Source organism: Platichthys flesus, chromosome 12 (genome assembly GCF_949316205.1).
Source record: "Platichthys flesus chromosome 12, fPlaFle2.1, whole genome shotgun sequence".
Classification (NCBI taxonomy): Eukaryota; Metazoa; Chordata; class Actinopteri; order Pleuronectiformes; family Pleuronectidae; genus Platichthys; species Platichthys flesus.
In genome coordinates, this window is record NC_084956.1 from 22,640,428 (window position 1) to 22,655,807 (window position 15,380).

The 15,380-nt window shown below is 44.0% G+C and overlaps 1 protein-coding gene across 1 annotated transcript; it reads left to right on the plus strand.

Annotated features, from left to right (window-relative positions):
- Positions 1-4,816: 4,816 nt before the first annotated feature.
- On the plus strand, positions 4,817-15,048 carry LOC133966399 (core histone macro-H2A.2). The gene is made up of 9 exons (XM_062401321.1): positions 4,817-5,027; positions 6,754-6,931; positions 8,462-8,568; positions 11,284-11,478; positions 12,449-12,553; positions 12,656-12,755; positions 12,855-12,944; positions 13,666-13,840; positions 14,544-15,048. The coding sequence occupies exons 2-9, from the start codon at positions 6,760-6,762 to the stop codon at positions 14,707-14,709; spliced, it is 1,110 nt and encodes a 369-aa protein (XP_062257305.1). The 5' UTR covers positions 4,817-5,027; positions 6,754-6,759; the 3' UTR covers positions 14,710-15,048.
- The last annotated feature ends 332 nt before the right edge of the window (positions 15,049-15,380 follow it).

Below are 15,380 nucleotides of genomic sequence, written 5' to 3' on the forward strand. Positions count from 1 at the left end.
ATCAAAACACATTTGGGGGGAATTGATGACAGAGCGAGTAATTTTCATTCTTAAATATTGATGAATGAAGAAAAAATTGGGCTCCAGCCGTGGGGCACTTTTCTCATCCAGGGCAAAAGGGCCAGTGCTTGAGCACCAATAGGGGTCTATCTGTGCACAAGTGTTTCTGGCCTCTTTCTCCTTCTCTCCTCCTCTTCTCTCCACTCTTTTCCAGCCATCTCTCATCTCCTCCTCATTTTTCCCTGCTCACCAAAACCGGTCGAGGCAGATGCAGTCTGGTTCTGATAGAGGTTTCTTCCAGTTAATGAGGGAGTTTTTTCTCTAGTCACCAAAGTTTGGCTCTTTGTGGGAACTGTTGGGTTCCTCTATAAATTTAAGGTCTGGACCTTTTATGTAAAGTACCTTGAGATAATGTATATTAGGAATTGGAGCTATACAAATAATATTGAATTGAATCTTCAGAAACACCAAGGAACAATCATGTCTCGGAGTCACTGAGATCACAGTTTTTCTCCATTATGGTGTGAACATTAACCGAAGCTATTCTGACCTGTATCTGCAGAGATTTATTACTGCACTGTGCTGCCACTTGATTGGCGGACTGAATAATTGTATGAAAACGCAGCTGCACAGGAGTCCCTATAATAAAGGGCTTGGTGAGTGTCTTTAAAGTAAGGCTCGAATCCACTGCAGCAGAAAAGAAACAGAGTGTATGATTATTGTTCATGTTGAATATAGCTTATTACTAGGCATCATCAGCTGTCAGACCACAGTCGATTTTACAAAACATGTGCTTATCCCCGTGTTAATGTCCATTCATCTCTTTAGTAATGTCAAGGACGTTTCAAGTAAACTTTTGTCAGAGCAAAACGCATTTATTACACTGAGGTGTTGTCGTGATAAAACAGGAGACAGTCACTCACACGTTGTTGTAAAAAATGTTAAAATCAGCTTTGTTGGCCAAGTACACAAGGAACATGATTGTAGTTCTCTGGTCTAAAGACATGTAAGATTGCTTTTATCTACTGTACTGCTTCACATGAGAGATGCAAAGGTGTATATGAACTCTGGAGTCATTTAATGCAGATAGTATAAGTGCAGGTCATACAGAAGTGATTTACTGTGTTGAGAAATTAAACTGCTTGGTTTGATGTGTACATGTATGCTATAGTGTGTTAGCCGACAATATTTGTGCAATACAGCAGATTTGTCATGATATTACATGACTACCGTGTTATGATCACAAACTATTTACTGCTTACAACTGATTTATGATTAAAACAAATAAGTGTAAGATAGATTATTGAATACTCAAGCACTCCAGTACTTAGCAATGCAGCAGTGCTGTGAAATTAGATAGCATAAGTATGTGGGCCACTTGCTTCACTTCTCGTAAATGCATTAAAGTATTCATCCATCCAAGTATTTTATAACTGCTTATCCTTTGAGCGCCTCTGGGGATGGAGTCAATGAGTTGCAGTATACTACTGATTTTGGGGAAAGTTAGAATAACATACTGTGAACTAACATACTGTGCATGGCATCAGGTCTGAGAGTAAAATATACATTAGCCGAGGGCGAATATGGATTAATATCAATGAGTGCATCAGATTCAAAGCACTGCCAACCACTGTCATTGAGGACTAAAAACTCTTGACTCAGAAAAAAGGGCCAATATCACTCTCTGCCTGCATCAAGACTAATAGCTTAATTAATTTGCATTCTCAATCCAACCCCCTGTCACTTCATGTCTGTTTGTTCTATTATTACAGCGAGGTAACACAGCAGAATAGATGGATCTGACAGGTCTGTAATTATGGTTGCCAACTCCCTGAAAAATAAATAAGGGACACCTCATTGGCAGGGCCGGCCGACCCCATTGCCTTCTCCCTTCCTGGAGTGGTGAATTCTTTAGCCCCTTTTTTTGTGAGTGAAATGATTTTTTAAATATTTGACCCTGAATTGAATTAGATGTGCGCCGCAGGATGAAGTGCGCCACAAGATGATGTGCTCAGCACGATGATGTGCGCTTCAGGATGATGTGCGCTGCACGATGAGGTGCGCCACAGGATGATGTGCGCCCCACTATGATGTGGATGATGTGCGCTGCACGATGATGTGCGGTGATGATGATATGTGCCGCATGATGATGTGCACCGCAGGATGACAGGATGATGTGCGCAGCAGGACGATGATGTGCGCCACATGACGATGTGCAGCGCAGGATGATGTACGCTTCAGGATGATGTGTGCTGCAGGATGATGTGCACTGCAGGAAGATGTGGGCCGCAGGGCCAGCAGGATGATGTGCGCCACACGATGATGTGCGGTGCAGGATGATGTGCGCCGCCGGATGATCCGCACTATGATGTGGGTGATGATGATATGCGCAGCAGGATGATGCGCCTTAGGACGATGTGCGCTGCAGGATGATGTGCACCGCAGGATGATGTGCGCTGCAGGATAATGTACGCTGCAGGATTAAGTGCTCTGCAGGATGATGTGTGCAGCATGATGATGTGCGGTGCAGGATGATGTGCGCCACAGGATTAAGTGCGCTGCACGATGATGTGGGTGATGATGATATGCGCTGCAGGATGATGTGCGCTGCAGGAAGTTGTGCGCTGCAGGATGATGTGCGGTGCAGGATGATGTGCGCCACAGGATTAAGTGCGCTGCAGGATGATGTGCGCTATGATGTCAGAGATGATGATATGCACTGCAGGATGATGTGCGCCGCACGATGATCTGTGGTGCCAATGATGATGTGCGCCAAAGGATGATATGCGCAGCAGGATGATGTGCGCCGCAGGACGATGTGCGCTGCAGGAGGATGTGCAGTGCAGGATGATGTGCGCTGCAAGATGATGTGCGCCACAGGATGATGTGCGCCACAGGATGATGTGCGCCGAAGGATGATGTGCGGTGCAGAATGATGTGCGCCACAGGATTGAGTGCGGTGATGATGATATGTGCTGCAGGATGATGTGCACCTCACAATGATGTGCGGTGATGATGTGCGCCGCAGGATGATGTGCACCGCACGATGATGTGGGTGATGATGATATGAGCTGCAGGAAGATGTGCGGTGCAGGATGATGTGCTCCGCAGGGATTAAGTGCGCCGCAGGATGATGTGCGCTGCAGGACGATGATGTGCGCCACATGATGATGTGCAGCGCAGGACGATGTGCACCGCTGGATGATGTGCACCGCAGGATGATGTGGGTGATGATGATATGCCCCGCAGGATGATGTGCGCTACATGATGATGTGCCCCGCAGGATGACAGGAAGATGTGCGCCGCAGGACGACGATGTGCGCCACATGATGATTTGCAGCTCAGGATGATGTGCGCTGCAGGATGATGTGCACTGCAGGATGATGTGTGCTGCAGGATGATGTGCGCTGCACTATGATGTGCGGTGATGATGATATGTGCGGTGCAGGATGATGTGCGCCGCAGGATTAAGTGCACTGCAGGATGATGTGCGCAGCAGGATGATGTGGGTGATGATGTGCGCCTCAGGATGATGTGCGCTGCAAGATGATGTTCGCCACAGGATGATGTGCGATGCAGGATGATGTGAGCCGAAGGATGATGTGCAGTGAGGATATGCAGCAGGACGATGTTTGCAGTAGGAAGATGTGCCCCGCACGATCATGTGCGCTGCAGGATCATGTGCGCCGCACTGTTAAGTGGGGCGGCATTGCTAGCTCTACGTCCAACCCTCCTCCTTTATCCGGGCTTTTTTTTTACAAATCAGTAACTTGTCCATGGTTGTGTTTGTTTGCTGATAAAGTTGTAATTGCAACGTCGTGGTCTTGTGAGTGTGTTTGTATGTGTGGCTGGGAGCGACTTGCACACGAATAATTAATTAAGCTGTGTCTCTGAGAGAGTGAGCCGGGCGGGGGGCGGAGCCCCGGGACCGGTGAGCTATCTGGGAGCGCGCACGCACACACACACACACACACTCATCGCCCGCTCCTGGTACTTCATGACGGCCTTATACGATGATGTTTAAAACAATTATTGTGACTTAGTCAACCACCAACATTTTCGTCTCCTCTTGTCAACGAAAGTTAAAATAGATTTTGACCATTTTTTAAATCTCACAGTAATACAGGACAATGTGCGTCCCTTTTCAGCTCAATACGTGACGGGTGCTTTTGTTTCTAAATACGGGACGATTCTGTTTTTCAAGGGACGGTTGGCAACCCTATCTGTAATGGAATAGTGATGCAGGTGAGAACTGACGTGATGTTCAACGTGATAGACGACTAATCTCAAGGAAGTTTAGACTGCTGCTGAGATGAATGGAGGGATGAAGAACAAAAGCCAGTAGACTTGTAGGGTGGGAAGATGTGACAGTCAATAGAGGATTGGGGCTGTCGTCCCCCTTCTTTGATCTATCGGGTGAGGCATACAAAAGACAGATCAGCTGCCCTGATGGGATGCTTGGATTCAGTCCCCTGTGATTCCTCTTCTGATGAATCCGTCAGGCTGCGTGGATCAGCTGTCAGATTCACTTCACCTCTCCACAATCTGCATGTCCAACCTGTTAGAGCTGCAGGTTGCCTTCACATGAGGGGAAATATCGAGGTCATTTTAGGGCAACCATTTTGGATCTATCCATCCTCCATAGAGGACATTTCATTTAATGCAGGTTCTCTTTATCATGCTTTCAAACCCAGTGTCATGTTTGTGTGTGAGCACGTCGTGTTCCTTCCAAATAACATGTTTCCTCTTGTAGCCATGTTAAGGGGGCGTTTCACTGAATTCTCCCTCTATTGAATTTTCCCCTTTGCAGCATCAGTAGCACAGAGGCGGCCTCCGACCACACTACGTTGTTCCTGCTCTCCCCTCTGTGTATGTGCGTGTGTGTGTGTGCGTGTTTTCTAAGATTGGGAAGAAGCCAGGCTACGCACACGGACAGCAACTAAACACGAGCCAAACAAAACGCGCCGCCGGTCACCGGAGGGGACTCGTCCGTTTTCCGTGCAGCAGCATCTCGGGGGAGAAAACAGGTAGAAACTACTTGGGGAGGGTTCCTTCATTTTTCATGCCTGGGCTCATATCCGGAGTGACGGGGACGCTCCACTTCTCCACGTCTGGTGCGACTGCACACATGCAGGGGGCTGCTGGAGGGGACGTGGCGGAAAAAGACGGAGGGGGGCGGGCAGGGTTTGTGTGAATAGAACGGCCGTGCTTGTGGTTGATGTCGATGTCGTAGAGGAGCTAACTCAGTGAAGTCCATAATTGTGCAGCGCTAAGAGCTGTCCTAGCTAACATGTACTGTAGCGTCAGCCCCCCCTGCTGATTTAACGCTAACAGTCAGATACACCGCTCCGTGCGTGCGGGTGACGCCATGACAGGACTGTGTTTGATGTACAGAACATAACAATGTAGCTTAACGGTGCTCCGAGGTAATGACAGCCCGGGTACTGTAACGTTAGCCTGCGCGGCCCTGCTCGGTGCTCACGTCCCCGTGCACCGAACACCACACCGCACCGCACACATCGTCATATCCCTCCACCTTTCAGTGCCGGGCAGCAGTGGACTCCTGCGTTAATTGGTGCGCCCGGTCAGATGACAGGTCCGGTGGAGGCCGCAGCTCGGCTCCGCTCCGCCGCTCACTGCTGCGACCGGTCTGCACAGAGCCCTCCGCGACACAGCGCTCACCGCCCCCCGAACCTCCGCGGCCAGCGGCTGTTCAGGCCGTGGAGACCATCCGCGGACATAACGTGTCCTTCATAACACAACACTCCACTTTGTGTACAAACATGTCAGAGCACTTCCTCCGCAAACACCGTGTTAGCTTATCGCAGTGCAAACCGTTCTCAAAGTCTCTCACCACTGTTTATCTCCCGTTTAATCCAACACCCATCAATCATCTGCATCGTTAGAATGCACTTTATTCTGTAAATTATTTATTAACTGTCCATGCTGAAACTTTGATGGAGGAGGCAGTACATTTTCATGTTTTTTGGCAAACTAAAGCTCTCATAATTCCAGGGGTGAAACCACTTGATTGGCATCGATACTAAAATATAAGATATACAACATTAAAAGCGTCAGTTTATCTATAATAAAGTAAATGGCCAAAACAAAAAATGTGTTATTTGTCCGCATGAAATACCGTCTACCAGAGAAAATAGTCCACATGAAAAGTGTCCCCTGCTGTGGATTATCCTGGGTCACAGGAAGTTGTTCTGCCATTGAGAAGAACATGTAAAATTGTGTCAAAATAAAACGTAGAACTATCTGTGTGGGTTGATATGTGTATGATGAATGCTAAATGTATAACTATATATATATATAGCACTGTTCGAGACATTTTTCTAAGGTAAAGTATAGTACAAGTACATTAATTATGGTACAGACTTTTCTATCACCTATCATTTGTGCGTCAGGCATCTTGCCCAAGGACACTTTGGAATTCAGACTGAGGGTGTTGAGGATTAAACCAGTGACCTCCTGGTTAGTGAATGACTCTCCTCATCAGCCACAGCCAATGCTTGATTAGTTTAACTTTAAAGTACAGTTTCACCAGAAACTTACTCAAACATGTGCAGCACTTTGTATCACATGTCTCTTGTCAGATTCATGGCGAATGGAGGAGCAGGGGATCAAACCCCTGACGTTCTGTTCAGTGGATGACCCATTCTACCTCCTGAGCCACATGTATTTGTGTGTAGCTCTGTGCAGGTATTGATGTTAATCACTCATTGGGTTTGTACTCCCTGTGTCCAGAAAAAGATGTCAGCCAGAGGCGGAAAGAAGAAGGCCACCAAGCTGTCCCGCTCGTCCAGGGCGGGCGTCATCTTTCCTGTGGGGAGGATGATGAGGTACCTGCGCACTGGCACGCACAAATACCGCATCGGCATGGGGGCGCCTGTCTACATGGCAGCGGTCATCGAGTACCTGGCAGGTAGGTAGCGTATAAGGTAACACTGGGTTCATTCCTTTACATTGGAATAGTCATTTGACGGTTTAAAGTAAAGTTTGAAAGTATAAACTATGGTTCTAAAACTGAAAAATACAGTTTAAATATCTGAAATAAGTGTTTAGCTCTTTTCAGTGCTATCGATCTGTCTAAAGTATTTATTTGCTCTCAGAGTTTGAAAAAAAACAATAAGAGAGGGTAATAGTAAGCTCAATTAATATAATTACTCTGTGTAATACAGAGTGCAACAGTTTACACGGTATCAATAGCATATAATAGGTCACCATTATAGTGTTCAGTGTATATACATGTAGACTGTAATCATCAGGGACAAAGGGTATTTACAGGTGAAGCATCACATTCTGTCATTATATCATGAAACTTGTAATTATGACACGCAGCTCAGGATTTATTATCCTCTGCTTAAAAGATATTATACTAGGGAGTTTTGTGACATTATATATGATTATGTCCATGTTAATGTGATTGTGAATGCACTGGGAGTTCTAGCAACATGGCTCAGAACTGGACAGACACTTCATACCCATGTTGTATTGAGTGATGTCCAGTATGACCAATGGTTAACACAGATCATTGAGGCCATGTGACTCGTTGGACAACCGAGGAGCACCTGCCCAGCCTAGTCTGGTCTTCCTTTGCTTCCTGATTTTGGCCTCTGTTAAAATTTGCTTTGAAATCCCAGAATGCAAAGCTGAAAGTGCAGATATAAATCCCACCAAAGGGCTGTTGAGTACCTGAAAAAAAGTGTGTTGAAACTTTCATGTCTGTGAATAAACAGAGAATTGCAACTTTGAAAAGAGTGAAGCAATCATTTCAGACATTCAGTCCGATCCTATTGAAATTTTTGTCACAGAATATGAACCAAATTCCACCTGATGTATATATAAATATACTTGTGTCGGACTGAACCCAGCCACCGTCTCCTTTGGTGCTTTATAATCAATGTTTGTCATGTGTCCCATTATTGGGTTTTGCATGTACATTTATTAATGCAGTTATGATATAATAAATCAGTCCCTGATTGTGTTGTGTTTAACATTCTCAGATTTTTGTGTCCATAGTTTAAACGTTTGCTAGATGTCAACACACAACAAAAAGACAAAACATAGACAGTAACAAAGAAAACTAACATTCGATATATTATGCTTCGACAACTATCCCCAACTAGTTATAAACACTTTCATGGACTTTGTTAGAGCTGCTTAATGATACAAACAGGAACAGCGTTCATGATCCCTCAAGACCAATTCTTCTTCTCTAAAAATAACAATTGGAATATAGAAGTGTCCTGGCCTATAACACAAATTCAATCAGAAAAAAGACTATCTATTAGATGTTTGTTTGCTGTGTCCATGTACACCTCTCTGCTGCAGCGACCCGGTTTCCTCACTTGGGAGTTTGGTCTAATCTTCTTGGCTGTTGTGTTGGGCTAGAAACCTGGAACACACACTGCTTGTTTGATGGGTTTCCACACACTGTTCTTTCTCCTCTAAGCTGAAATCTTGGAGCTGGCAGGAAACGCAGCACGGGACAACAAGAAGGGACGAATAACTCCCAGGCACATCAAGCTGGCTGTGGCCAACGACGAGGAGCTCAACCAGGTAATATGCTGCAATGCGAGTGGAGCCAATTGCTCAGAAATTTTCACACTGTGTTGTTGCAGTGAACTTTGTCATTTTTTTGTGAATTAACAAAAAAAATGGCTCATTAAATTCAAAGACAGTTTACAATATGTTTCATTACTAGCAAGCAAATGAGCTGCTGGTGAGAGGACTTTTTTTAATTATTCATATTTTGTTGATACAATTCTTAATTTCTTTTTAATACATCAATACAAAACGACAGAATGATAGCATCGATAAATATGGAAGTTTAGTTGGATTAATAAATATATTATGACTGTAGAAAGTTGATATGGTGAATTGGTTGATAAACTGTTTCTTACTACATCTCTTTCGATCGCACACAATTCATACACTGTTGGAACAAAATGTGCTCAAAATGTGCCAACAGTGACGGGGTGAGTTTGGGATCAGTGTTTGTAAGTGTCGGGTATCTAACCATCAACCATCTGGTAAGCAGGTGACCCTCTCTACCTCCTGAGCCACAGCCGCCCCACATCTATATACATAAGTTCCATTAATCTTAATTAACAATTTGGACAATGTAAATAGTATAGAACAGTGAACAGTACAAACACTGGTTCTTGACGTGGGTCTGATGATCATCAAGGTGTGGAATCATCTTTTAAATAGAGAATCTAAAATCATACGAACAAGTTAAAAATAGGAAATGAAGTAGCAGGCTACAGACTGAATGTAGACTTTGATATGTAATGAGCTCAGTGTGTGAGACCAGAAAGTCGCAGACTTCTTTGTGTCTTCAAGCTAATCACAGTGGTACCAGGTTTGATGTAGTAGATATGAGCTTGAACAGCAACATCAACAAGTGTTGTTTTTTTTGTCAACAAAGTATTGTGTAAAATGAATAAAAACATGTCTCAGTTTGTGTAACAGTGTTTGTGTATTGGGACAGGAATGAGAACACTTCAGTACTTGCCATTCTGTTGTTGGTTGTACTATTATTACTTAATGGTACAGAGCAAAAATGTACTGTAACTGTAATTCAGTTTAATAAGTTTATCTGATCACACAAGTGAAGGCTTTTAAAATGCCCCTTTCCAAAATACCCACATGATTGAGTCGTGAATCTCATCTGCTCTTGTGTATGTTAACTCGTTCTCTGTCCTGAACTTCAACACCTCTTCAACATCTCCCACATATATTTGTTTCCTTTGGCAATTTTCTCTTGGCTATCATCTACTTTGGTGCCTCATACCAACAGAAAGGTTTAAAGGGTTCAAATTCAGTTCAGTCTTCTCTCTCCGTCCAGCTCGGTTTCGGTCTTGATCAGCCATCACATATCAGGCTGTTTGTGTTAATCAGCTGGGGTCCCATTCATGAAACAGTGCGTGGGATTCATACTAAAAGTGTACGTGCACACAGGTGTTTGTTAGTTAGTGGAGGTGAAGGGACAGCAGTGATGTCACTAATAAAGAAAATACACGGATGCTGCTGCTGTAGATAATACAATCTGTGAGAGTGAGTATGATAGAAAGAACGGAGCATGAAATAAAAAATGATCCAATTCAAAGGTGGAGGACAAAAAAAACAAACCTTGAAGGTTCGGTTCTTTCGGTCGATCTGTGTGAATCTGGACTCAGTTAGGCTCAGAGATCACAGATCACAGATCAGTCGAATCTATATCAGCTGATCAGACATCGCTGAACCTTCTCTTCCTCCTCATCCTTCCAGTCACGTGCACACATCAGGCAGAATCACGCAGCAGTGTCACAGCAGTATTTATTTATTTAGAGCATTGGACCGATTCCCTCACAGCAGTGGATCTTAATCTCCACTTTGGGCTATTATTTGGACAGTGAATAGTTTGTCTTCATTTCTTGTAAGTGATCTCAAGGTCGCTCTGTGCGCTCTGTGCGCCTGATGGCACAGTCCCGTTCACTGCAGTGATTTGATGATACACGCACAGTGTTAGAAGACATTATTAAAAACTCTTAATGACTCGGCTCTGTAACTATTCATTCTGTTTAATGGAATCTGAATGTAGTTTGCTGTAAAAAATTGTTATATATTTTTCAATTAAAAGGTTTGTGTGGAGCAGATGTGTTGTGTGAGCACAACAAAAGCTGTTGGTTTTAATGTAAATGAGGAAGTGGATCAATAATCTGCTTTAGTTCACCACCTCACGTCTGAGTCGCCATTTTCCCGTCTCCAAAACATTTTGTATGCATGGGTCAGAGTTTGCGTGGAAATGCGCAAATAGTTCCGTCAAGTTTGTTTTTATAAATCCCAACTTTTGCATGAGAAGGGGGTACGTACGTTTCAGGCCCAGTTTTGTGCGTAGACAACAGTTATAAATGAGACCCCTGATCTCTAACTGTGGCTGATAAAGGGATTTCACATGTGTTTTATATTTTGTGACTTTGAAGGAAATGGTGTATCCATAACAAATGATGATGGGGAATAGTTCTCATTATGTCATTATGTTTATATCACTATGAATGTAGTGTCCTCTCATGTTACTGTGAATAAAGCTTTCCCCTGGAGTGTGAGGCCAATGCATGGTGATAGTAACCGTTTCACCTGACAGACGTTGGAGCAGCTAAAATTCCTGAAGGTGGAAGTGTCCCAGCCCTTTGGTTAACAGTCATTTCACATCTGCAAGAGAAAACAATGTGAGTTGTTGGGAAATTACACCGTCCAACGCTTTCATTTTGACATATTTTTCTCCGTCAGCTTCTACGGGGGGTGACCATATCAAACGGAGGGGTGTTGCCTCGCATCCACCCGGAGCTGCTCTCAAAGAAGAGGGGGGCCAGGGTGAAAGTGGACCAGTCGTCCATCCCTGAGAAACAGGAAGAGCGCTCAAAGAGCAAGAAGCCCGTCAAAACCGTCAAGAAGGTCAAAGGCAAACGAGGCCGAAAGCCAAAGGTAAGTCAGCTCTACATGAAGGAATGGAACACACAGGGAGGTGGGAGGGCTACATCTTATATCTTTCTCAAATCTGTCCAGTCCAGCTTCTCGGTGATCAATGTCCTCTTAACGCAGGGAATTGCCAGGATCTCTGTGGTGAGAAAGAAGCCAGGATCTCACTGAATGTGTCACTGTCACTGTTTGTTCAGTTATTCAGAACAAGTAGAAACAGTCTTCAGGTGTTGCGTGTACAAGAGCAATGAGACCTGTACTGGACCCCGGTACAAACCCAGAGTGGACATGTCTATAACTTGTTTCAAACTTTTTTATGTTGCTGTGTTCACCACTGCTCAAACAAATCGCACCAAGCAGGAAACCAACCAACAGCCTGAGTCCTTTGCTCATCAGAGCTGCCTGATGATCTGATGTTTTTGATTATGGTGGAGTTTTAATGCAGATACAAATTACACTTTAGTTAGTGGCAGTGTTTTTGTACTTTTCTTGAGCTTTCTTCTAACTGAGCTTTTTTCGAGAGCACTTTAGTCCAACTAAGTCCTAGTTCAAGAAGCTTAGAGATCCAGCTGAGCTGAGGAGCTGGACTCGATGTACATACATGTGTGTAGATGAATAAATGTATTGGACTGTCCATCAAGAGCATTTTTATTAAGAGGACAAGATATATTGTTAAAAGTTTCAACTGATCTCATTGGAGGACCTTCATTTTGCTCTGACCAGGGTCAAGAATGAATGTTAAACATATTTCACCTTTTTCTGTTGAACAAAGTACACAGACACAGACAGTGTCCAATTCGTCTGCGTTAAATTAAAAGCTAAATGAAGAAAATTATCATGAAGCTAGAAAAGTGGAGAAACAGGACATTATGAAATATCAAATCAAAGTTGGACCAGAATATCCCCTGTTGATTCCAGTATCAGTTACCAGGTAGGGTTGGTTTAATGTTCATTACTTTGTGTACATCTGCCAAAGAGCACAGACAACGACAAAGAGTCTATACCAAACTCCACAGCTGAGGAGGGTCCTGGAGACGGATTCACCATCCTGTCAGCGAAGAGCCTCTTCCTTGGACAAAAGGTGTTGTGCATTACTTAAAGGCCAGTCGACACTAATCTTCAACATGTATAATGGAGACAGATCAAGAAAACTCACTGTGTGGTTAATGTCGTGAATCCACAGCTTTCACTAACAGAGAGTGAAATCAGTAAAATTGGAACAATCAAGGTGGAAGGGATAATCAACCCGACAAATGCAGAGATGGACCTCAAAGACGGAGTTGGTGAGGACGACATGTTCTTGTGGATTCTGATTTTTATTGAGGACGTTTCCCCCCCCCATCCTGGTTTTGTGCTCACCTGCTCCTGTGCTCCGTGTGTAGGCAACGCTCTGGAGAAGGCTGGAGGCCGGGAGTTCCTGGATGGAGTGAAGGAGCTGCGGAAAGCACAGGGGCCATTGGAGGTGGCATCAGGTAAAAAACATGTGCTCTGTGGCGTCTGCTTTTAATGAAGAGCCACAGCAGCTTGAGGAAGTATTCAGGCCTCTTCACCTTGTTAATAGACCTTTTGTACTGTTGTTGATTGGAACTTTTTTGCTAGATTTATAGAAATAGAAAAGTGAAACCTCTCATATACATAACTTTCGCAATCCTGTTTTATTGAAATAAAAATGGTGTTTGCTGACTATCTGAAAAACTGAACTGATTGGACGCACAGTAGTTTAGAAAGACTAACACCTGTTTATTTAAGGTCCTATGCATTTCAGAACAAATACTAAGCCTTGCAGTCCAGGATTCCTTTTTAGTCCTCTGTAATACAAATGCAACCATTTCCAACTGTGAAATGAAAGAAGTTTGGAACCGGCAGGACTTTTCAGCAGAGTTGACAAACTGAATACTGGACAAAGTAGGGCAGCTGTGGCTCAGGAGGTAGAGCGGGTTGCCTACCAACATGTTGAAGTGCCACTGGGCAAAATACTGACCCTGACGGCTGTGATGATTGAAGTGTGATAGAGGAAGTATTTAAGGACAAAACTGTCACGTTCAACAATTTTGAAAACTTTGATTTGTTAAATGCAAATCACTTTTAGGATTAAAGAGCATTCAGGACTAATGTAATAGAGCTGATGAATGAAATAGCTCTGATCTAAAAGTCGTTGTCAAACTTGAGTTTGTGTGTGTTCGCCCCCTGCAGTGGCAGTGAGCCAGGCCAACGGGATGGCAGCGCGCTTTGTCATCCACTGTAACGTCCCTCAGTGGGGCTCGGAGAAGTGTGAAGACCAGCTGGAGAAGACGGTGAAGAACTGTCTCTCAGCAGCAGAGGAGAAGAAGCTCAAGTCTGTAGCTTTCCCTTCACTTCCTGCTGGACGGTGAGCTTCACTCTGACACGCCTCACTCATCCAACTCACCTCCGACACCTCAACCCCTGTGTGTCTGATCAGCAGAGCTGTTGATGTGTACACTTCTATGTTTTCAAATAAGAAGAAGGTTCTCTTACACTAGGTGTCCAGACAACTCCTCATTGTTTGTCCAAGAAAAGAAATCCGTTGCCTTTCCTCTAACTGCAGAGTAGACTTGCTGTTGACCACAGCATGTGAAGAGTCTTGTGATATATGTTTTCAGTAGTGTTTGTATGGATGGGGATTATTTCTGATACGGAACAAAACTACTTGTCTGGACAGAGACTGTCTTGTTGCAAAATAAAAACACAGATCTGTTGGTGTAGCTGGACTCCCAGGATGAGGAGCTGCTTTCAGTCTGAACGTCCACTCGTTCACACAGGGATGTAAATCTGATAACTGGGACTGAGCAGATAGTTCCAGTCTTTTGGCCACTTTATGAAACTGCCTCCTGCAGCTGTGACCAGCGATTGTCATATGTAGTCACATAGTTGCAGATGCAGCTCCATCTGTTATCCGTCTGCTCACTGTGACACTTCACATCATTATCTCTGACAGTTGCTCTTCAGCTGCACATCCTCTTCATCGCTAATAAAACGTGTACTGTGTGTAACACCAGCTTCTACAGCTCCGCACACACTGACCTAACAGCTCTGTTGAATGTCTCCCGCAGGAACGGCTTCCCAAAGCAGACCGCCGCCCAGCTCATCCTCAAGGCCATCTCCAACCATTTTGTGTCGTCCACCAGCTCCTCCCTGAAAAACATTTACTTTGTTCTGTTTGACAGTGAGAGCATCGGAATATACCTTCAGGAAATGGCAAAGCTGGACGCCAAGTGAGGAGTCCTGTTTCAGGCATTTGTTTTTCTAAGTGTTGTTTGTTGCTGATGGTGTAGATAGGGGACAGTAGGGGTTTTGGTTCTGTCTTGGTTAATGCGGAATAAAAAAAAAATGTATTTGTGAGTGGAGTGTTGTTCACGTTTATGTTCCGCTGTCCCTTCAAGAGATTGCATTATTTCTAGATTAGATAATTTAAATCCGTACAGTTTGCTGTTATGGTTCCTTGTTTCACCGATGTTTTTACATTCCATGTACAAATATAACAGTTTTTTTTCCTGGCCTCTGTAGTTTCTGATACAGTTAGTTTACTAAAAAAATAAAAATAAAATGTGGTTCTCATTTTGCTTTGAAATAAAAACCCAAATGTTTTACACCAGAGATGTACTCAGACATCAAGACCTGCCTCACTTATAATATGCCGGCGACATCATTATCTTTTTCACTGTTTACTTTTCAATGTCCAGACCCAAGTCAACAACTCTCCCAAATTAGAGATCCATTAATTCAACTCATATCAAGCTTGGAAGTAATATCTCACAAACATGTCCTTTTACCTCGTAGAGAAATCGCTAAAGAAATGTAATCCTATGAATATCGCTGCCATGACGGAGATCAGCACCAGCAACACCCCAGAATGTGTCAGTCTGGTCAGCCATCAGATCCTCTGAATG